We start from the raw sequence: 25,191 nt of genomic DNA, 5'->3' as shown, positions 1-25,191 counted from the left end.
TTCCCGTTTTCTATAGTTTTCCTATTCATTTCGAACATTTCTTTCAGTTGTCTATTGTCATTGTAATATAAAATAAATCGTGTCGCCTTGTTTATTACTGATTTCTTCTACTTTGAATAAAGACATATTATCATTATTATACAACATACAATAGTGACAATGGACGTTTTTTTATAATTAACTATTTTATAGTTGCAACATTTTTAATCTGAAAATTCAGAATAATGTAAATATTATTATAATGACACTCATAAAGAAAGTTCGTACGCAGGCATATTCAAATAGGTAAAGATAATAGCAGTGTTTATGTGTAGCCATTGATACAATTTGAGAATTAAAAGCAGAATGTTACTTAAAAAAAAACTATATTGTTATCCTTAATACAATATTTACAAACATAAATACATAATAAATAAATATCACTGTTGAGTTTCCTTCTTGAACGAAAATTACAAAACTCGATGAAGGTAATACAATATCATGCAAGGTAATACTAGTCCACTTTTGATTGCAATATTTGAATCTGAAAAAAAGTGTTATAATGATATTGTATGTGGTGCGTGGTTAATATTTATTTAAGTATACCTTTTAAAAAAAATAAAATATTTTCGACTGGTATTAATTTTAAATAACGAAGTACTTATACCTTAATGAAAATATAGTCCCCTGGGGATAACTATTTAATATTTTAATAGAAATATGTAAACTTCGAATTGTGTAGTTAATGCAAAGAGTGTTTTTATTTATTTATTTACTTACTTATTTATTTTTGTGGTTCAAAGAAATAAAAACGTACCTATATATGTTTGTGTAGGTTTTATAAATAAAAGCAGAAATATTCAGGTTAATTCTCGATCAGCAAGAATGAATGTATGGGTACTAAAAAGTATGATGTTGAAGATTCATTGCTGTAGATTTTCATTTGTTAGATATTTCGATATCACTAAAATAAATATTAACGTGCAAATGGAAAAATGATGGAAATTCTTATGGCGCGTGACAATGCACTTTAAAATAATAAATGCTTAATTTACACCGTCTATATTTAAAAACACATTTATTATAAAAAAGCATTAATGTTTTTTTATACTTCGTTATTAAATGTCAATTAAGCATTTTTATCCAGTTTCTAGTAAGACAATGTTAAGTATATAAGTCATTCATATTTTTCTATGAAATTTACTTACTTGAACACAGTCCATTTTCATCAAGAGATAAATTTTCTTTACATTTACATGTGGTTTGATGATTACAAAATGCTCCCTCTATGCAATGGTCATCATATTTACATTTTTGGTCAATAACTGAAATATATAATAAAATAATAACAATCGAAATAATAAAATAATAACAATCGAAATATTTTGACGATGTTAATAATAGTATAGTTTTAATGAATATGTATGTTAGTCTTATCGTATTAGTAATATTATTATGTAGGTACAAAGCCGCATATAGAGCAAGAGGCGCCTTCACGCGAAAGTCTATTTAGCCTTTTTGGTAAGGTGTTTGGGGGTGGGAGCAGGGGATAAGAAAGTTGTTGATTAAATTATGTTATAATAAGTGAAATTAACAAACTTATTCTATATAATGTGGCATAATAATAAAAAATCCGAAATTTTGATTTCTGAAATAACATACCTACTACCAACAACGTAAAAATTCAATTCCCTTCGAGTAGCCTCTAAATTTTTATATGGGAAGTAGGGGCTTGTGATACCTCATTTGAACGATATTTTCATTCTCTATTCAAAAATGCTATGGTTTTAATATTTGTTGCAAAAATTAATGGTCTGTTTGACGAAATTCATTACAACAAACAAAAAAATAAAAACAAGGCGTGTTTTGTTCATATATTCCAGCCTAACGAAAACAATTTTAGTGCTATATTTTAGCATTGTCAACTAAAAAGAAGACATAAAAACTTATTAAAATTGTTCAAAGCTGGCATTTCCAGTTTTATTGTCAACGCCCTAATTACTTGCTATTTAATTTTACAACAATAAATAGCGTTTTGCGTATTGTTTGAATTTTGCTCGCTTGAATTCCTAAACATGGTTTGTTTAACAGAAATGCATACAATAGCAATTAAACAGATGTTTGGTTGGCGGTTACGGAGATAGGTATAATAACAACTATAACCATTTATAAGGCTACAGATCACCATTAAATCACCAAACTGTCTGGGCCTTAAGGTATTTAATAAATTACCTAATGATGTAAAGACCTGTTGTACTGTTGAACTTTTTAAAAAGAAACTAAAATCGTACCTAATTTATATGTGTCCGTATTCCTTGGATGAGTAGTACCTACCTACTTACCTACTTTAGATTTTAATGGACTGCGATTTTGTTTTTTTATGTGAACTAAGTATATGTGATCTAATGTTTTGTTAATTTATTTAATTTAGATTATAAGTTATGTGTGACAAATTGTTATACAGTGTAAAGTGTAGAAAATATATATTATTATAAATATGGAATAACAGTTCCTCAATCTGGTATCTACTTAGGCAACCAGTGATGCATGTTTCAGATCATAATAATGAACAGAGAATATAATAATTGTTTTAAGTTTTAAGGTTTTTAATTAATATTAAATAATATTCGTTGTTTAGTTTTATTGCTTTTAAAATATTGATTACTGACCATAAGATTAGAAACCAGAACTCAGCTGTATAATACAACAATAATACAGCTAATTTAGTTAATCATTATGGTAATTATTGGCAAGCATTTCGAGGTGAGAAGTAATTTATTTAATTATTTGCATTTGCAATTATGTGGTTACTACTGCACAGTGGCGTAGGTACTCATTGTTATTATTTTTTACGTGTAATTGGAATAAGAAATAATTGGAAACTGCACTTGAAAGAATAGTTGCTTACAAAATAAAGGAAGATTACCTTGGCTATATAAAAATATGTTTACTTCAAAAATATACTATTTAGTAAAACGTTTTTATAATATGCGTCTGCGAGATTTTTTTCGTGGCTTTTTTATTTTTTGGGTTTAGGAAATCCAAAAATTATAAATTCTTCTTTGTCCCTACATGTATGCACCACTGGTATCAAAACATACGTCTTTTATTGATCATAAGTAAGTATATTAAGATATAAAATTGAAAAGATAGACGCTAACTTGTCTTGTAAACCGAGAACAAAAATTTGCGATGTAATTTTTTTTACAGTTTTATGTTTAGTTAGTAAAAAAAACTTCAATAAAACGCTACTATTTTAATAATTTCACTAATTTTAATACTAATTAAATTCCTTTATTTGGGTAATAACTTAAATACTGGATGTTTTCCAATTTCAATCATAAAAACAAGTTGATCTTTAAGTCACATCAGCTTCAAAACATTTTTGAAAATTAAGTCAGTCGGTTGTTCGAAATATTTAATAAATACCATACTTAAAATATTTCAAACTGTTTCAGATTGGAACTCGTGTTAATTTAAACGAATTAAAAGTAAAAATACACTAACAATTGTTTTAAATTAGAATGCAAATACAAGTCACACAAAAAATTGTTTTTCATATACTTTTTAGCACAATACGATAACCCTCATGTATTTTGACACACTGTAGTTGATGGGGCCATATTTTTCCTTCAATGATTTTTTGGACATCGTATTAATATAATAGTATTTTACTTAGCCATATTAATTGTACAGGAATTAAATAAACTCTTCGGATTAAAAAAGTAAGCAAAAATTACATTATGGAATATTAACATTATTACATTAAAACACACCTTTAAATGAGTTACTTAATAACTCACGCACACAAAAAAAAATTCTCATACTTTCCAACAGAGTACGATGCACTCCAGTATTGTGACCCTCTGAAGACGATGGAGCCATTAGAAATGCTTCACCACGTCAGGATTTTTATTTAACTTAAAAAAATAGCTCAACATCAATGTGTTATAATAGTCAAAATTAAAACATTTTGTTTCTACACTTTTTTCTTTAAAATGCCTCCTCATAGAATTACAGCAATTTTTAACCAATTTTAAGCATTATTAAAATACCTATAACTCATCAAGAATGCATTTTAGAGAAAAAAGTGCAAGAAAAAATTTTTTTATTTTGACTCATTTAACAGTGTTTGTATACTTACTGTAATTTTAAAATATCGGTATACCCGTTTGCCATATTTTTTTTTCCTTTAGTTAGGTCTAAGGTTCATGATATATTCCTTTTTATTAGTTTATTTCATTAATTGGGTCAAATTAACACACACAATTTTTTTTTCATATAGTTTTTAACGGAATACGATACACCCCTGTATTGTGAGTCACTGAAGACGATGGAGCTATTAGAAATGCTCCATCAAGTTAGGATTTTTCCCTAACTTCTAAATATGATTTAAAATCGGTGGAAATCTCGTTAATAGAGTCAAAATAAAAACTTTTTATTCCCACACTTTTTTCTCTAAAATACATCTTTTAGGAGTTACAGGCATTTTAATAATGCTCAAAATTAGTTAAAAATGGATGTAACTGACTCCACAAGGGAACATTTTAGAGAAAAAAGTACAGGGATAAAAAGTTTTTATTTTGACTCTTTTAACACGTCTGTTTACTTTATTTTCAAAATCTTAACTATTTTAATTAAAAATCGAGATTTCCACTGAGTTTGAGCCATAATTAGAAGTTAGGGAAAAATCCTGACTTGATGGAGCATTTCCAATAGCTCCATCGTCTTCAGTGAGTTACAATACAGGGGTGTATCGTACTCCGTCAAAAAGTATATGAAAAGAAATTTGTGTGTGTGTTATTGATTCATTTAAAGGTGTGTTTTAATGAAATAATGTTAATATTCCTTATTGTAATTGACTTTTTTTTAATTCGAAAAGTTTATTAACTTCCTGTAAAATTAAGAAGGAAAATATTAAAAAATCATTGAAGGGAAAATATTCAATACCGAAGGGTCATACCATAAAATATTATATAAATACTTATATTCATACATAATTCATTACATATTGTTTACCCTATTTAACGTTGATTATAAATTGCACAAAATTAACCCCACTGAGGAAATTATTAGAAACTATTTTCACTTTAAGAAATCTGTTGTTTAAGATTCAAAGGTGGCCAACCTTTGAAACCGATTATATTAAAGTCAGGAGAAAACATTTTATGCATCCAATTTTGAATGTTATAATATGAACCTCATTTAGGGAGAGGAAAGTAACAGATCCGCAATAACAGAAATTGTTAAAAGAGGTAAATGTATGATAATATTTTGCAACCATTTCAAAAAACCTTGTTGAAATTGAATTAACGATTGTTGCAAATTATTTTGACCATTATGTAACATTATTTTATATTTTTTAAACCATCTACTTACGTCCAACACATTTATCTCCATATTTGTTCGGGATATACAAAGGAGATAAACACTGGCATGTCCTGTTTTTCGCACATAGGTAACCAAAATTTCTGCATTCTCCAACAGTTCTACACTTAGCATTTAGTTCTCCTAAAAATACCACAGTAATATTACGACATCAATATCTATTTACATGACGCACCTATGTATATTACAATAAAAACTTAATTATGAAAGTTAATTATGTTCCAAGCAAATTGAAAAATTGTTATTGCAATCAAAGTTTGAAATATGTACGGAGTTACAAAATAATTTACGGAAGTGATGTAACTGCCGTTTGTATTAATATTGTGGGACATATTTTACATGAATTAATATTTATAATATTGACTGGAGCTGCAGCACTTTTTTAAATAAAACGATTCGAATTAATTTTAACAATTTTGAACAAATTAGCAATTTATGTTATACCCACCTATGTACTTTCATATAAAACAATAAATATTCTACTTGATGAAATTTTGTATGTACGAGTTAAATATCCGTATTATATACATAAAAAGCTAGAAATATAACTTTAGAGATTATTATTCCGAAATCTAGTTAAAAACAAAAGAAACAGTTGTATTTAAATAGTGACTCACCTGATATTTGCGCACATACAGTGGTAACACTGACACAAAATGTTAAAATTAAAATGCTGTATTCCATTCTGTCTATTTAGTTGTAAACTACACAACTGATTCTCATTAGCACATTTGAAATGTGGATATCCTTGGCGAAGTTTGATCGATAATGTGATTTTTAAATTTGCTTATTTTGGAATAAATCACTCTGTTAGCCTATAAAACAAGAACACATGTTTTATGTTTATAAAATAGAAACCATATACGTACGCGTATTTAAACAACTTCAACTTCGGAGCTTTAAAATGTGAGTTACCTATATCTAGTTTTATCTTTAATGCAAATATTGATTGTAGTATGTAACTGAATCAGTAAGGTACCCTTCCTGTGCGAAGCCCTTCCATTGTCACATTTCGTAGGGACGCATTGGCTGAGGTCACCCTTTACAACGCAGTTCTACGAAATGTTTCACTTACCTACGCGTTACAGGCTTCTAGGAGGGAATTATTAAAAGGTCATTTATTTTAGGTGTCACTGAGCTATTGTTTCGTCAATTTTTTAATACATAATTACAAAGGTTGAAGTAAGAATAAATAACTCCCAAATTTATTAGGTCGTTGATATTTATTACAATACCATTGAACGTATACGAGGTTATAAGAAAACTCCTTCTCATATTACTTTATATGGATTTATTTAATTAATTTATCATGCTGTCTTTCAGGTGTTACGAAGTTTGTTTTGGAGGGAAAATTGGAGAAGTCCAAATACTCGCGAAGTATATTATACTACGTTTTAATCGCCTAAGTTGATTTATAAGTACGCTATCAAAGAATGAACGAAATGCATTTTAGCGGGAAAATTATGTAGTCCGTTCTACAAGCTGGCAAACTGGCAGATGGTAGCTGGGTTAATTTGAAACATTTTTTCTTATATGCACATAGGTCCGATTCGTTTTTGTTTAGAAGTTACAAGCATTTTAAATAATACAATTTCATACTTCAATCGAAGTAAATAAAACTGATGGTTGCTATATTTGTGTCATTTTGTATTCCTTTGGCACTTAGCGTTAAAGTGCTTTTTAACAACTGAAGAGTAGACTTCTCTGGTCCAAAAAGACCATTCGTCCTACTGAGGTGAATGTACAAAGTGAAGGAGATATAATAGATGTTGTTATTGACAATTCTTAAATTAATGTTCGGCGTATAGCAAGTAAACTTCATTTATCACCGCATGGCGTTACAAAATCCGTATGCAATTAGATCAAGATGATTTCAGCAACGTCTTAGTGACAACGTTTGGGGTAGCATTAGTATTATTACCTGTACCTACATGTTTTAAATGATCGTTTAAATGCAGATCTGTGTAGAATTTTCTTGGAAATATTAATTATATTAATTATAGCTATATCATTTTTATTTGTCAACTATTTTCATTGAAATAAGAAATTATATATTTTTAAATAACTTTTGTAACTTCTAAACAAAAATGAATCGGATCTATGTTCATATAAAAAAAATGTTTGAAATTAACCCAGCTTCCATCTGTCAAAGTTTGTCATAGAGCTTGTGAACACCCTGTATATCTACGTTTTCCATTGTGGAATACCGTACTAAGGCTTGGTCCCCGGAGGATGCGGTAACCCGCCAAGCATTTGTCAATATGTCAAATATATGTGGATTATTTTTTCAAAATTCATAATCTGGTCAAGACGTAGCAGCTTTGTTTTTCGTGTTTTGTTAGAGTTGGTTGTTTACTGTCATTTGACACCAGTACATTTTTCGAGTCCGATCTCAATAAAAGGGGACCTACGAACTGCGGCTCCTGCAAGCCTGTCAGATTACTGCACGAAAGTTGTTTGTACCTGATTTCATACAAAATACAGTCCACAAATAAAAAGGGTCTTTCATTAACAATACAAAGTTGGTATGGTGGCATACACACGTTGAAAAATGAGCACAAGACAAATATCTCTTGAAGTATACAGTACGTTCACGGTTAGAGTAAATAAAAGAAACTACTTTTTTATTTTGCATCCTACGGAAAAATTTTGCTTGTATTTAAAATTAGGTTGCCACGGAGAAAGTTAAGATTTCATGTAGGTACATGATGCCCAGAAAATTAAAAATATGAAAATCACATAAGATTTTTACTGTTTCGAAAAAATGTCACTAGGAAAAGTTCTACGGAATTGTCGACGGATATGATAGGTATGTGGAAAAAACTCTTTTTTTGCATTAAGGAAAAATCTCTTTTTCTGCATTAAGGAAAAGAAATTTTGCTTGTGATAAAAAATAATTCCCTGACGTTTTTCACTTTACTTCAAATAGCAGGTTGTGACGAAAATGACTTGAACTTAATAAGTTTTATTCTCCCCTTGTTATGTCACTGTAGGTACTTCATTTTAAAAAACCCAACAGTACCTAATTACCGCAAAATTGTTAGCTTTACAGCAAACAAATTATCTAGTATACTACGGTAGCAGTATACTAGATAATTTGGTGATAACATTTATCGTAATACAAAAATTTAATGAAAAAACTTTACATAAAATGATCCAAATATTTGTGAAATCAGAACATTTACGATTTTGGAGACCCAGAATTCGCATTTTAGAATATCACCTAGCGATAATATACAACGGAAACAGCTACCTAAATATGCTCCACACGTTTTTAAGTAACGAATTGCAAAATTTACCAGTGAGCTACCGAAATTCTTTTTATTTCCAGCAAAACGATTGTCCGGCGTATTTTGCTGTAAGTATTGCAAGCTGTCGCTGGATTGACCGGTATGGTCCATATCAATGGCTCTCACGATGTCCATATTTAAAAATTATGTACTTTTACTTAAGGGGGTGATTCAAACAGTTTGTGTAGGTACCTACACTAGATTTTTGGATATGCTACATCGATCAGCTAAAACAGCGTATTAGGAAAGCTTTAGAAGAAGAAGCTCTTTATAACTTTATTACGTTTTTTTTTAGATTAAACCAGTATTGTATACGAACTGTTTTATTTAGAAGTTGAAGTAACTGACTGAAATAACTTTTTGGCAAGCCTTTTGCTAAGTATCACTTTTTCGAAAGAATAAAAATAAAGATATTCTTATGGCTTTTCCATATTTATTAATTTCCTTGAAGCCTTGCATGAAATGGTAACTTTCTACACGGCAGCCTCATTTTTATAAAGTGAGCTTTTTTCTGTAGAATGTAAAATATTTTTTTCCTTTTATTTCCTCGAACCCTGGATATATTGCAAATGTCTATGTATATGTATATTCAGGGCCGCGTTAAGGTATGTTGGTACCTTAGGCATACTTTTTTGGCCGCCCCTCTTCATCATTACACTTAACACCCAACCTAAATAAGTACAATCGACCAATAGACCAGGACGGATCTGTTTTGAGGTGGATGTGAGAAGGGGCAAGGTAATTTTTGCTGGAATACGTTCAGTACATAATAAAGTGTAGATCCCTAGATCTGCTGGGTGAGGTCCGGAACATTTTCAAAATTGCAAAAATGTTTAAAAAATGTTAGAAAATCCCTATTTTATCTGACTTTTCTACTTATATCTTGGAACCTATGCATTTTGGAAGAATATTGAACAGGAAAAAAAGTTTTAGAATTGAATTTTGTACAGTATACTGTAAGTTAAAAATGTTTAAATTTATTACCGATGTAGAATAGCAATAATTGATGAAAAAAGGCAAAATAATCAAGTTTTATGGATAATTATTTAAAATATTTTCGAGGGCATTCTAATTTTGGTTAAAAAAACTTTACAGTATAATAAAATAACACATCAAATTTCATTAAAATCGGTTCGATAGTTTTCGCAAAATAATTTTTTGAAAAAAATTTTGAAATAAAATTTTCTGATTTTCCAAATATTGCATAGCCTTAAATAAAGCACCTAGATACTTGAAAATTTTTTCACATATTTCATCAATTTGCAATTTAGTTTTTTTCAAAAATTATAATTTTAAAGTACTCGGAAAGACGCTTCTTTAAAAAAAAAGAACGAAGAAATTTTACCCTTGAGCAATTAAAATATTTAAAAAAAAATAACCAAAATAACTTGATTATTTTGCCTTTTTTCATCAATTATTGCTATTTTTTTAACTTACAGTATATTGTGCAAAATTCAATTCTAAAACTTTTTTTCTCTTCAATATTCTTCCAAAATCCATAGGTTCCAAGATTTCCAAGATGTGTAGTAAAAAACTCCGATAAAAAGTAATTTTTAAAATTTTTTAAACATTAACTACAATTTTATTATGTGAGTTGTACTGAAGGTATTCCAGCAAAAATTAACTTGCCCCCTCTTACATCCAAGAAGTGGAATATTTCGACAGATCCTCCCTGGTCTACAAATAGTTTTGTAATTTTTGTTTTTAAATCATATTTTAATGTATTTATTTCACTCCTCTATTGTTTGTAAGATATATTGTTAAATTTTTATTTGTTACATTTTTTATTAGAATTAGTATTTTCTTGCCGCCCCCTACCAGACTGCCGCCCTAGGCAGCTGCCTTTCTTGCCTAATGGATAAATCGGCCCTGTGTATATTTAGTGAATATTTGGCAAGGCATGTTTTAGAAAGCATCACTCACACTATACGATATTTGTTTATGTCAAAAAATTTTTGACATATGACCGCAAGGTGTGGAGACGGCATACGGAAGTAACGAATAAATCTGATATCTTCGAAAGAATTATTTGTCGAAAGAGGTCGATTGGTAAATTTAAAATTAAATAATTGTGACGTCATCAGTCTAGAGGTCATAACGTGATGGATATCTTTTCCTTTACATAATTTTTGACATACAGTTTTCATCGTTTTTTCGACAGATACGTTTAATATAATAGAGTTCCATTTATTTATTAAATATAGTAAGTAATGTAGTTCTAATGCGCTCAGATAAAACTGCTCAATAAAAGTTTCATATTGTATCTGTTCCCTGCATGGGTGAATTTTTAAATTTTTTTCATAGATGAAGCCTGTGGTCTGATCATGTAGGTAATTTTGAAAAATTTTAATTTACCTGCATTTCTACTAATTGCGTAATATTGCACAAATTTACAAGGGAAGTTATGTAAAAAGATATGTATTCCGGCACAGGTAAAACATAACCGATGATGCCATAACTTTGACAAAATGAGTTCAAAGGTGCCAAATATCTTTCTTATGCATTTCTAACGCATGCATTATAAATTCATATCGCATTTCTTTGGGTGGAAAATATCAAGTTTTATGGTACTTTTCAATTCGCTATAATGGGTCCACAATTTTGGATTTAAGGATTTCCGAATTAAAATCTTATATTCGTGACTAGCGACTTTGAAAATCACCGAGTAACAAGTTTCAGCAAATTTTGAATGATTTCCGATTTTTAACATCCGCCATATTGGATCCGCCGTCTTCTTTTCTTTCTTCTTCTAAAATTCCTCAAATAGGAATAGTAATGGAGATTGAAGACATTTAGATTTAAAGTAATACGGTGATAACGTAGCTTTCATCTCCGATGATTTAACTGAATAGGACCATTGGTCTACCAGGAAACGTATAAAATAAATGAAAACGGCTAAAAGATAACAAAATGTATCATCTTATATCCCAAAAATCAAACATTAGCATATCTATCTTAATTTTTCTTTCTTAATATTTAGTGAAACAATCGCCTGGATAATTTTGTCGGTAGATTATTGCAACACCCTGTATAAATAGAATAGAAAATTGGCCTTTTAAGTAAACATGAAATAGGTACATTTATATCTGCTACATTTATTATACCTACTTTAATGTTAAATAAAGTGTTATATCTATATCTACAAGTAGGTATAAAGGGTTATTCTAATAAAATCATTTAGGCACTATTAGAATAATTAAAAAGGAGATAAAGAAAATTACTTTCTTTCATGAAATTATACTTACCTAAACACCTTTTGGGTGTAAACTTTTTCGTAAGAATACATTAAAATCACATTATTTTAAGTAAAAATATTTAAGATACCTATTTCAAAGTTTCCTATTAGTAAGTTTCCCATTTTTTACTTAAATATCTACTAATAATTTGTAATTTTAAGTAATCTAACTTGTAATTCAACCTAACTTAAAAGCATTGTTCTCGAAACTTAAAGTTGAGATAATTTTTAAATTATAAACGAGATGATTTGTTATGTGACCACTGGAAAAAATATATCAGCAACGATTTTGTAACCAGTTGATTTTTCTGACATTAGTTCACGCTAATTAGACTTTAGAAGAAATAATTCACAAACAAATAATATTTTGTACAGGAATAGTTTATAGGAGTGTTTGCAGAAAAATGTGAAAAAACAAATCAAAACAAAAAGTGGCACAGGATCATTTTCTACCTCAAAGCAGCCCTTTTATAGATATTCGCACTGAAAAATGGCGTAGGACCGATTTTTCGCCAAGCGCTCCAAACGACCCCCCTACTTTGAACGCCGATAGATGGAAATTTAACTATAGGACTTTTTTTGTGTATAATTTAATAGAGAATAGCCCGGGGATAGTTTTTCGTGAAAAAAGGTGGGAACCGTTCGGGTCCTTACTTCTACTCCTATATAACGAGGTTCAAATAAAAACGTGGTCGAAGTTGGCTCTGACACATTGGACGTAGGGCGTAGCTTATAGCGACCAACTTAACCTCATTTCTCAACGAGCTGTATAGCAGCTGTCAGTTTCAATAACAAAGCGGCGATACAGCGCTTTGACAGATGACGTTTAAGTTCATTTGCTATACGCTACGCCCTACGTCCAAATTTTCAGAACCAACTTGACCACGTTTTTATTTGAACGCTCGTTACTATCCCTGGACAAAATATTATTTGTATATAAATTTTTTCTTCTATTTGCTGTTTTTTCGGCTAATTAGCGTAGGCTACACGGGGACTGATATATTTAATAATTGTCTATTTTGGGAAGTTACAACCAATCTTATTAAATACAAACATGACAAACATAGGTATATCTCAGATGTTTTTTATAAGGCGATAATAATATACCGGGTGATTCAGTTTGGTATTCGCGGACCTGTATCTCTTTTATTTTAACAAATAGCTATAACAAACTCTATATATTTTTAAATCGCCGCACAAATTCTATCAAATGACATTATTAGATCGTCTCCATGGTAACATATGTCAAATTTGCTATAGTCAATTGTTTTTGTTCAAATGGCGCACTATATATATTTTTTATCGATTCTGGAAGATATTTTTTTTCTATGTTCTGCTATGTAAGGAAGTATATAGTTTCATTAGAAATATTACTAGAAAAACAGCAAAAAAGATGAACCCTACTTTTCGTACATTTATTCTGAAAAATGATAGCCAGCTACGAAAACAAGCTAGGTACTGTGTTTTTTAAAGTAACATATTTTATTTTTAATGCTATAATAATATAACAATTTAAAACAATACTTATTTCAAATGTTCAAAATGACCTCAATTTGCTTCCAAACACAGAATAGCTCTGTCTACAAACACATTCTAGTGTTTCTTCATTTAATCGCCGACATTCTATTCTTATTCTGATTTTAAGGTCGTCAATATCGTTTAGATAAGGCCAAAGAAAGAAATCTATAGGAGTGAGATCCGGAGATCTAGCAGGCCATTTAACATCTTCATCGAATGTTCTTCATCTCTTGCCTTTCTGGGTTTAAAAACTCTTCTTTTCTTTTGAAAACTTTCATCTGCCGGCAAATTCCTGTCTAGCTTTCCGAAAATTTTATCTGATGGAAGTTGTCTCTGCAGAAAACAATGTTGATATAAATACCTGGCAGCTTTAGCGTTCTTTCGGCGCTCTCCATAAATTAAAATCATATCTAGTTTTTGTTGATTACTGTAAGTATTCATGTTATAATAAGTATAGATAGAATAGGTAGGTACAAAATGTCAATTATTTTGACAAAACGTTATTTAGAAAGGTCAAAATTCAGTTGTTTCCGCAGCTGGCTATCATTTTTCTGAATAAAGCTACTGAAAGTAGGGTTCATCTTTTTTGCTGTTTTTCTAGCAATATTTCTAATGAAACTATAGACTTCCTTATATAGTTGAACGCAGAAAAAAAATATCTTCCAGAATCGACAAAAAAATATATAGTGTGCCATTTGAACAAAAACAGTTGACTATAGCAATTTTGACATGTTACCATGGAGACGATCTAATAATGTCATTTGATAGAGTTTGAGCGGCAATTTAAAAATATATAGGGTTTATTATAGCTATTTGTTAAAATAAACGAGATACAGGGCCGCGAATATCAAACTGAATCATCCGGTATATTATAATAACTTCAGTGGGTAGAAATAAGAGCCTGAAATAAAGATGAAACCTTTGGTCATTCAATGAAACGAGGATGTTCCTTAGGTTTACTGTGGAAAGCACGCTTTACCTAGTATGCAATATGCATACATAAATATATTTTTAATGAGAATCGAAACAAAACACATTTTGTGGTTAGTTATTAATCAGTTTGATATACTGAACTTGGTTTACGTTCTGTTTTGTTGTGCAAGTGGTATAATCCTTAGAAATAATGTGATACTGGAATTATATAAATTTAGTAGAATTAATACGAATAGTAGGCCAAACGTGAATAAATATTACCACTAAAAATGCTATCCAGAAAATTTTATTAATAGTTTCGAAGTTACATCATACTTCTGATAATATTCATCATATTTAAATTTCTTATCTAATAAGAAGAACCAGGTGTTTTATAAGTATACAAATATGTAAAATATTTAGTGTACCTACATACTCGTAATAGGTTCACAATTCTCCGAATTCGAATACTGCGAATAAAGTTGCGATTAAAGCAAACAGCAATGTTCGCTGATAGCTGTCTAGCAAATTAATACAAAAAAAGAAAGTTTCAGATTAATGAAAGTATTTCCTAAATGATTCCCACCAATTTTCATTCAATAATACCTACAGAATATTCAATAATTTGCCCAATTTCGAGACAGTCGGTTTAGTTTCACGTCAAAAATATCAGTAAATAACACAGATCGACGAAATTTTAGAACTAGAATAGTTCTATCATCATAGAACTATTAACATTAAATATTTATGATAAAAATTATATTTGCATTACATGTTTTTATGGAAAAAATCATATACCTATTACATACCTATAAAATGCCTCAACAGTCAGGATTTCTTTATTAATATACCTAATTGTTTCAGTTTTTCATAGCTTACTAATTGAAATTCTGAAAAATTTTTGAAATACGTATACTTTTATAATATCGTATGAAATATTAAATGTCACTGGACGTAATTAAAAAATGTATCTGTAGCCGTTAAAATGTATGAGGTTAGTTGATGCAATAGATTTTCGATCAAGCCGGAAGTGGAAATATTACCAAAAAGTTTGTAATATATCGTATATCCCTATATCACTTTCTAGCTTAATATATGGAATATTTTTTTCTCAGATAATCATTTGATCCGCTATACCTTTTTTAATTGATGGTCAAATGCTTTTCTGATTGCGCAGGTCGTTTTACATATATTATATTTTCTCCCATTCAAACATCTTCAACACAAAGAAATAAAATGTAACAAAAAGGAATTATGACATTCTGTAAAGAGATGCTCTTTAATAAACAAAAAAATTGCAATTTATCATCTCACATCCTTTTTCATATTACCGACTTTATCCTTATCGACAAATTCTTAAAAATAATAAATAATAATAATATAATAGCTCTACCCCCATTCTAATATCAAGGATTAGCCCAGAACTCGGGGACTTGTGCGGGAGAAGGGTCGGCATATCATTATTCAACACGCCGCATGTGCGCCCAGGAACCACTTTGTAAGCCCTAACCACCATTCAGTGCACAGGTCAAGTGTCGACTAGAATCAATTTCTCACATTGCACCACGCCAGCTATACCCGCAGAGAGGGTGCCTAATTTCTCTCTACGAATATAGGTGATCTACGGCGAATCGAACCCGCGACAGTGGCATTCAGCGATTCAAGTATTGACCCCTCGAGCCGCTTGACTACCGACTAGGGTTACCAGAACTATTTCATCACAGACCCGGAGATACGAGACTCGTTTGTATAATTGATGCCTAAAAAAAAGGTTATGCGATCAGGAAATCTGGAAGACAAATTATTGTTGTTTTCGAAAAAATCGATGTCTAAAAAAAGGACGCAATCAGGAAATATCTACTTCGTGACAGAGATCAGGAATCAGGAAATGTTTTTTTCCGCAACAAAGAAAACCCGGAGAAATGACATGTTAACCCGGAGCCCGGAGATGTACCATCAAAACCCGAAGACTCTGGGTCAAACTTAGAGATCTGGCAACCTTACTACCGAGCGACACAAATAAATTGTTATTTGACCTACCTTTTCGAATAAAATTTTTTGGGACTGAGGATGAATACGACAATATCACTTTCGATATCCAAATGCGTCCCCCTCAAAATAATAAATGACCTGTCTGGTCTCCTCGATGTATTCAAAGTTCATACTGTATGACAAAATTGAGCCACTGCACTGGAAAACAAGACGTGCCATATTTATTTTCACAATATTTTAAAGGATGTGGAGAAAATATATTGCATCAACGTTTCTCGTATCTACATTTTCAGCGTACATTTGCATTTTTACAATAATAAATAACGGTTTCACATTTCACATGTTAAGGTTTTTGTATTAAAAATTATTGATAACTAAGCTGTATCTGTCTTTATTTATTCATATTTGTTGGTGAAAATGATTTGGTGCAGTAGTTGATGATTTATACTAGTCAGTAGTCATTAAAGTAATACCTATATCTTTTCTAATTTGAAAATCGTTGTAAATTCAGTTACCAGAATGTAATTTTTTTGTTTCTACATTTTACGCAGGATTGTTTCATTAGCAGTTAGTATTGTTATCTGTGTGGTTAGATATATGTATTTTGTATACGTAACAGAACACTGTTTGACTTCATTTGATAAGATTTTAGAAAAAAATTTAAATTTGTTTAAATTAACTGAATGCCTATAAAATTTCGTATTTCAATAAATACTGTTCTCGATTATATATTTCAAATATCTTAATCTTTGATGGAAATGTTAAATATGTCAAATATGAAAATTTATTTTCAATTCGTATTATACAATATTTTTGCTTTATTTCAATACTGCTGTTCAATTTTTGGCAAAGGTTAAGTAAGTTTATTTTCTTAGTTAATACTAAATAATAAAATAACTTTTATGCCATTGAACTAAACAATAATATCCACATTTACCACTTCCCTTATCATATCTATACCATACAGTTGCTATAATATAAATAATAAAATTTATTTACTTTGTTACAGTATTATTTATTTATTTATTTATTTAATTATTTGAAGTACAGCTGCCCAGCCAGATAAAAATCCAATTAAAGGGCAGGAGAAACAATAAAAGATTACATAAAAATGCATAATACATGAAAAATAGATTCGAAAACACAAGCTTAATTACATACCTATACAAAATGAACACAAAATAGTTAAACAATTTAACATATAAAATGATGGACAGGTTATAAATCTAAATTTAAAATACACCTTCTTATAGTACTGACAATACAGTTTAAAATATCAATGCTGGTATGATAATAATTTATATAATATGTACACATTTGATAAATTGGAGAATGTTTAAGAACATTATTGTTCTCGGAGTTGACAAATAAAATAATACATTTAAGCGAGTTTGAACACTAGAAATATTAAAGTAAATACTACTCAGAATGTCAGGGCAATCTATATACGAGGACAACAGTTTATACAGAAAAAGTATGGAAAAATAGACCCGACGCAAGACCAACTATTTAAAGTTAAATCTATTTAGTAGTTCTAACTGCAGACCCTGAGGTGGGTAAGTATGATCAATTCGAAAACTAAGATATTTGACAAACTTTCTCTGAACCTTTTCCAAGTTAGAAATGTGAACCTCATATTGAGGATTCCAAATAACGTAAGCGTATTCTAACTTTGGCCTGACAAATGCATTAAAGAGTAATGTAAGGATAGAAACATCCATAAAATATCGCGAATTCCTCATAATAACACTGAATATCTTGTAGGCATTAGATATAGATAGCATAATTAATATGGGGAACAAAAGTCACTTTTGTATCAAAGATAACACCTAGATCATTAAATTGTGTTCATTAATTTCATCTGTTTAAAATAATACTATTTATATTATAGTCAAACTTAATAGCAACATTTTTTCTTGTAAAACTCATAACGTTACATTTGGAGATATTCAATGACAACTTATTATTTTGGCACCATATATTTATTTTCGACAATTCTTGTTGTAAACGATAACAATGTTGTAATGATTCAATAGATGCATGTCATGTCGTCAGCATATAAGAAAATATGTGTCTGAATGTATTTAAATATATCTTTTATAAATATAATAAATAAGAGAGGCCCAAGTACCGATCCCTGCGGAACTCCAGATGTCGCCAACACGTTAATTGATTTATAACTCCGATATTGAACATTGAGAATTCTGTTATTTAAATAAAAATTTTAAAAATTAAGAAAATCTATTGTTATTCCCAAGTTTGATAATTTATGTAACAATAGCCCATTACATTACTTACATAACATACAAATTAAACCTAATTAATAACAAAAGTAACAATATTGTACCGAAATTCGGCCAAGGACAAAATTTGGTACTATATTTTTGTTTATAGGTTTATAGACCTATGATAAAAAGCAATGAATTGGTTGTTGTCCTATTCAACAATAGGTATAATAAGTATTATAAAGAGAATTTTACAGGAATTGTGCGCTGTTCAGCATATGGAGACAACCTCGGTTCGTTAATGTTGGTGATAGCAAAGTGTCATAACCATCTTTTGTCTTATTTGTCCCTATCAAATGACATACCGTTTGTCTAACTTTTTAAATCTACACGAAAATTATAACCTTCAGCCTTGAAATTTACCTACAGTAAGGTTCCATAAATTCCTGGTTCATAGATCGCGTACCATCTAACTATACCTTAATAAGTTTCTATAACCACCCAAAATCTGACTGATGTATAGAAAGCCAAGCAGTTTTCAAGATAAATTGACATAACTATGAACTTTACATGTTCCTACGGTTTAATCCTATGCATTATCATATGAAATTATTTTTTACTAATGTTATTCAGTATATTTCATGATGAATTAATTATACATATTGCAATTGCAAAGTGGTGCAATCTAGGCCAATACGGAATGATCACTTAAAAAATTTATACCTATTTCAAAATTTGTGGATATAAATACATTTTATAATTTTAAGTACAATTTTTTTTGGCTATAGCTATGGAACCATTCATGGGAATTTATTTATTTTTGTTACAGCCACTAAATATCAACAGACTCTGAATTCTCAATACTAAAATTCCAGTATCCACTGAACATTTTTTTTATTATTTTGTTCTTTGTGTTACCTACGGAAAAGTCCATCGTATGTATACATTTTTCCTGCCATTGCCTAAATCATATTGAACGTACACAAACCACTGACAAAAGCTCCAATAATATATCATTCGAGCAGCTTTTTAGTATTATTTTATCAATAAAAACAGTTACAGTTAGTTGATATTTTTGAATTTTTGCTTCTTATTAATACTTATCACTTATTATAATTTTATACACATAACAAGTAAAAATTCCAGACTGTGACAAAAAGTCATGTGATACAGTGGCGGCTCGTCAGGTGAAGCAAGTGGCGCACCACTTCGAATCGAAACGCACACGCGATACCTAGATTGTCTAGTTTTGAAGTAATTAGTTTATTGTTATCGTTTATTAAGAACTCATCCCATTTTCCCTTCCCTATCCTATTGAGTTCTGCAGTGATATACCAAAAAGCAGTTTTGCCCAAAGGTGAGTCCATTAATATTTTTTTTTGTTGTTAGTTCATTTAATTTTTATACAGTCCGCTATTCGCCGAAACATTGGTAATGTTTCCGTTTGGTTGTGCAATTTAAAATTATTTTTTATTTTATATACATTTTATAATTTAGGTATAATTCTATATTGAAAATGTTTGTTTGTTTAATACGCAGAAATAAACAGAATAGTTGTGCGGTGAACGCTTTCTAAAAAAATATTGCCTTCGTTGAGCGCAAACATCAACCTCGTACCATACAACGTATAGTATATGCAAGTGACGCAGATCGACCACATTCTGTATTCTGCTTCTCTTCGAAGCGTTGTTTACGGCGTTTGTCATGGCAACGAGGCGGCCAACACGGGAGTAAACTACGGCATGGGGAAACGAATGACGCGTATATTGACCATGAGCATTGTCATCGCCCATAGACTACCGTCATTGTCTATCAGTGACGTTGAACTTATCGCCTGCCTTTAAACTGTTTATACGATACGCGTCGCCCAGTGCACGATTATAACGGTTCTTAGTTAATATTTGTTTTGTATAATAATTGTAGAAATGTTTCCCATGTATGATCCAGTATGTGTTTTATTGGAAACGCCATTTTCCAGATGGAAAATTGAGGACAAAAAGGATTTTTTAAATTGCGAGATACCTGTACCTTATTCTCTCGATATGGAAACAAGTCAAAAGACAATGTGTACGGTCTGAAGTTTCGGAATGAATGGTATTCGGAGTATATATAAGTGCTTGTGTGAATGTGTTTATTTAAAAAAACTTTCTGTATGCTGTGTTTAGTTGTGGGTGTAAAGTTGTGCGTGTGGAATAAGGAAGGAATTAACAATTTTGGAAACGTCGCGCGGGGCTGTCGTAACCACAACGCCTCTTTGGAACATACATGTACCTAAATGTTCGCAGAAGTCCACAAGCCGAACTAATATTTCTATTTTTTATAAAATCTAAATGAAAATTCTTCTCACGAACGTTAGTTTTTGGATAATATTGCAAATGCAACAAAAAATTTCCAGATTCATTTAAAGCCATTTGACTTGGAAAATTTTCGCCTGCGGTCCTTTTTTTTATTTTTAGTCAATCAATGATTATTTCACCTTCACCTATTCTCAATGTCACGAGCCGCCACTGTCACTGATGTAACAAAAACTATGCATTTAATTTTTGATCACATCTTGCTCGACGTGAAATAATAATATTCTAGTAGGAATCACATACTCTTATTTTGATCAGTTTTTTGATATTTTAACCATACGAATACATATTCTTGGATTTCAGTAATTTATTAATAGTACCACGATTTCTTACTGTAATTTGATACAAAAAATTAGAAAATTGTAGTTTCTAAAGAAAAAACATCAGTGGAGACTTGTGAAAATTAAAGTGGTTATTTTTTAGGGGATGATTTCTAAGACCACAAATATAATTTTTTTGACGAAAAAATTTCTGGAAAATCTGTGAATTAAAAAATTATATTGGGAACTACCGATCCCAGAATCTCTAACAGGTTTGCACATATGTTTGCAAAATATACCTTTTCATAATCAACTGATGAATATAAACAACTGTTGTTTACTTTTCTAAAAATTAGCGCAAAGTTACAGCGCTATGAAATAGAATTTTTGTATAAATTAAAATTTAAATAGGTATAACAAAGAAAATTAAATTTCATCAGAATTGAGAAAAACGGCAGTTTGTATACATATAGCAGTTGACTGTGAAAAAAAATATTATGCATAAATATATCGATATCTTAGGATCAAAAATCCCCATTTTAATTTTCAATTTCGCAAATTTCTTTCAAAATGTTTTCCTCGTGAATATTGTGAACATAAAAATCATTTCCCAAAAAAGGGTGCGAGTTCTACGTTTCATTGTCAAAATATGATCACTTTAATTTCCACCACCCGCATTAGGAAACACTTTATTCATGTCACACTGGAAAAGTTGCCTTATACATTTTTCCGGAGGTTTCTTTTTTTAAATAATTATATTTCAGTTATAAGATTAAATTATTAAATGTCCTACAATGTAATTTCCTATTAGCCTCGAAATCAGCGGAATATGTAATACTAAAAATTTTGAAATACAACTAGCAACGATCTTTGATTATTTAAGAAGAACGAGGAAAATGTCTTGTTATTTTAAAAGTTGTGGTACTATTTATTAGTAAGGCTGCCTGAACTGAGTCGCGGGACATAGGCGTACGCATTATTTATTAAAAAGTAATACATTAAATTGTTTACAGTACACCACCATAAACACCAACGTATAATAATTAATTAAGCAACATCGCACGGGAACAAAGCAACAGTATACATGACGTGAACGTTAAAGGCATTCTGAGGTAGCTGCTCACGTATGTCTCGGTTGACCCGCTTGGCACGCCATTCAATTGCGGCTCTCTCTGACAGCCTTATTTATTATATTCCAATAAAGTTATGTTCGGCTTATAGGATCCGTAAAAAAAATTTCAACAGGATGATTTTTTCAGGGTTGCTTGGGGACTGCCTCCTGAGTATCCAACCAAGAGATCACACTCGAACGCCAGGTAGGAATTACGCTATGGGGGTGGTTTTCTAAACATTTTTTTCAGTGCAAAAGACCTTAATAAAAGTTGTAGAGTGTCAAATTCTGAACAACTTTACTTTATAAAATGTTTTTGTATGTCTAAAACTTAATGAGTTACTGCGCATTATTTGGCAAAAATTGGGCACGCCGAGCCGCAGGGGTGGTTTTGTAAACATGATTTTACAAAAAAATGACGTTCATAAAAGTTGTAGAGGATCAAATTCTGAACACTTTTCCTTAATAAAATGTGTTTGTATGTCTAATACTTAACGAGTTACTGCGTATTATGTGACAGAAATTGGGCACGCCGAAGGGGTGGTCTTGTAAACATGTTTTTACAAAAAAAATTATTGGTCCTTTACAAAGGTCATTTTGCTCTAAAAAATTTTTTAGGAAACCACCCCCATAGCGCAATTCTTACCAGCAGTTCGCGTGTGATCTTTTGGTTGGATACTCAGGAGGTAGTCCCCAAGCAACCCCGAAAAAATCATCCTGTTTGGATTTTTTTTTATAAATTGACATTTTTACTGGATTATTATATTCCATAATTGAAATATGGAAATAACAACTGTTTTTCTGGTTAAAATAAATCTGATTAAAAAATGTCACTATTAATTCAACGGTTGAGGCAAGCGTTACAAAAAGTCACTTTCACGGTTTTTAAAACTCTTTTCATATGCTATAAGAAATAGCAGGAAAATGTAGAGGGTGAACTTTTCAGAAAAAAATAAAGGAATAATTACTTTCCCATTCAAATTTTGTACTTCAAGAGTCTGTTGGTTTTCAATAAAATATGATGATATCATAATAAAAATAATTTTCTCGATATATAATTTAATTTCACTGAATATTTTGTTGTTTTTGAAAATATTTTCAGCTGCAATATTTTCTAGTTTTCCGTTACGAATGTGTTCACTTTTTCCGATGTTATTTCTTGTTACGTAAAGATGATACAGGTAAAATAATATATGGCTTCTAACAAAAGAAGAAAAATATTAACTATAATACTATAAAAAATATAAGAGCAACTAGCCTTTTCCTTTTACTTTATAATTATCAATCATGTTCAGAAAACAAACCGATAATTCAATATGTGATACTACTGGTTTTCATCTGATCGTGGTTGTAAATGTGAATAATGGAGCTGCCTTTACGCATTGAAATATTCTTACTTCTCCAAAAAAAAAAATAATAAAAATCTAAACTTTGAACTGAAAATTTTATTCTCTAAAATATACCAATCACAACTACTAAGACAAAGCCACTGACACTATCAAATGAATAAAATGAATAATGATTCTCACCTATTTGAACACCTTTTGTTTCTACCACATAAAATTGAGACTTCTATTTACTATATCATGTGAACTGTTGTGAAATACATTCATAAACTACTTACAACATTATTCATCAGACTTACTCAGATATTCACCAAATAAATAAAACTTTTGTGATAAGGAAACACAAAAGCAAATGTATTACCGTTTCCGCTTTGATTAATCCAAAGAAAAGTATTAAAACGTATACATACATACTAATAGAACTGTTTAAATTAGGCACATTTATTGTAATTCATCACAGATCCATAGAAACATTAAAAATAAATATGTTTTACGTAAAATGTGTAGTTACCTACCTTCATAAAATTTCAAACCTGTCCAAACACATAGGTCGTTTGTTTACAGTTGAAATATGAAATCACTTGAAACTCCGTTGTTATAGGAGCGCAGTAGCAAATATAAAGAGTAGTAGTGAAATGAGCGTGTTAAATATCTCATAAATATATGCATAGCATGTGGTAAAACTGATGAGATAAAAGAATTATGTAACAATGGAGTAGGTGTTGCGCTGCTCATACAGTAATTATCGTTTTTTACTTATCTGGTAATATAAGGAAAAGAGGCGTAGAAATTTGTTTATTCAGACATAGTTTTATAAGCAAATATATTAAATATGAGAAAATATTATATTACTTAACAATTAGTTGCTTATGGAAAATAAATTTTGTTCAAAACTTTTCTTGTGGTTACGAGATTAGTATTAAAATATATAAATTCAATTCACACTATATGTGGCATTTTTCGCAATATATCAAATCAAAAAGAAATGTTTCTGGTTTTATCTTTAGCCGGAAAAACAAAATTCTCTACTTAAATATGTAATTTCCTGACTACATTATTAATTCTTGAAAATTATTTATTTTCTAGGTTATTGGTCAAAATAAACACTTAATTTATAAAATTTATTATCCATATGTATGTATATACATTATTTATTACGACCGTCATATGCATGGATAATAAAAATTTTCTTATACCTATAATTGTTAATATATCGGACAACAATATTGTTTAAAATCTTGAAACATATTATGTAGAATATGATATTAATACAATGTTTAGTTTTTTCTATTATATTGGCCAACAATCTATAGAAATTAGCAAAGTCAGATGCGAAATGAAAAGTCCTCTAGGTACTGCAGCTTTGTATTGTTCGCAGTCTTCCTCAAAGATAAGTTTACCATATTTTATTCATTATTTCATACTTGTTCCGAGTGTTCAAAACGATGAATAACCAAAATAATTTAATTGTGTTAAATAAGTGAGATATTAAAATACACATACCAGCATGTCATTTGGTTGCACGTGAAAGGTGGATGTTCATCTATGTCAAAATGGTTTCTGTAGTTGTACGTGTATCTA

The 25,191-nt window shown here is 30.1% G+C and overlaps 1 protein-coding gene across 3 annotated transcripts; it reads right to left on the bottom strand.

The window, feature by feature from the left end:
* Window positions 1-348: 348 nt before the first annotated feature.
* Window positions 349-24,270, bottom strand: LOC108917972. Of its 3 annotated transcripts, XM_023455757.1 has the most exons (6): window positions 24,126-24,270; window positions 16,363-16,512; window positions 5,985-6,182; window positions 5,359-5,490; window positions 1,188-1,304; window positions 349-523 (listed from the first exon to the last, which is right to left on the bottom strand). In XM_023455757.1, the coding sequence occupies exons 3-6, from the start codon at window positions 6,049-6,051 to the stop codon at window positions 450-452; spliced, it is 390 nt and encodes a 129-aa protein (XP_023311525.1). In that variant the 5' UTR covers window positions 6,052-6,182; window positions 16,363-16,512; window positions 24,126-24,270; the 3' UTR covers window positions 349-449. The 3 variants fall into 3 exon arrangements, with proteins under 3 accessions (XP_023311525.1, XP_018580321.1, XP_018580323.1); XM_018724805.1 differs by lacking the exon at window positions 16,363-16,512; XM_018724807.2 differs by lacking the exons at window positions 16,363-16,512; window positions 24,126-24,270 and adding an exon at window positions 6,237-6,399.
* Between the last annotated feature and the right edge of the window lie 921 nt (window positions 24,271-25,191).

This window comes from Anoplophora glabripennis, unplaced genomic scaffold (genome assembly GCF_000390285.2).
Source record: "Anoplophora glabripennis isolate ALB-LARVAE unplaced genomic scaffold, Agla_2.0 scaffold60, whole genome shotgun sequence".
NCBI lineage: Eukaryota > Metazoa > Arthropoda > Insecta > Coleoptera > Cerambycidae > Anoplophora > Anoplophora glabripennis.
Note: the sequence above shows the minus strand (reverse complement) of the source record. Positions and strands in the feature narration are given on the sequence as shown.

Bases quoted from the DNA above. Each gene is read 5' to 3' on its own strand.
- LOC108917972 (XM_023455757.1), bottom strand. From the start codon at position 6,051: ATGGAATACAGCATTTTAATTTTAACATTTTGTGTCAGTGTTACCACT. The intron at 5,491-5,984 runs GTGAGTCACTAT...TGGTATTTTTAG, and splicing joins TGTATGTGCGCAAATATCAG to GAGAACTAAATGCTAAGTGT. The intron at 1,305-5,358 runs GTAAGTAGATGG...TATATATTTCAG, and splicing joins TGGAGATAAATGTGTTGGAC to TTATTGACCAAAAATGTAAA.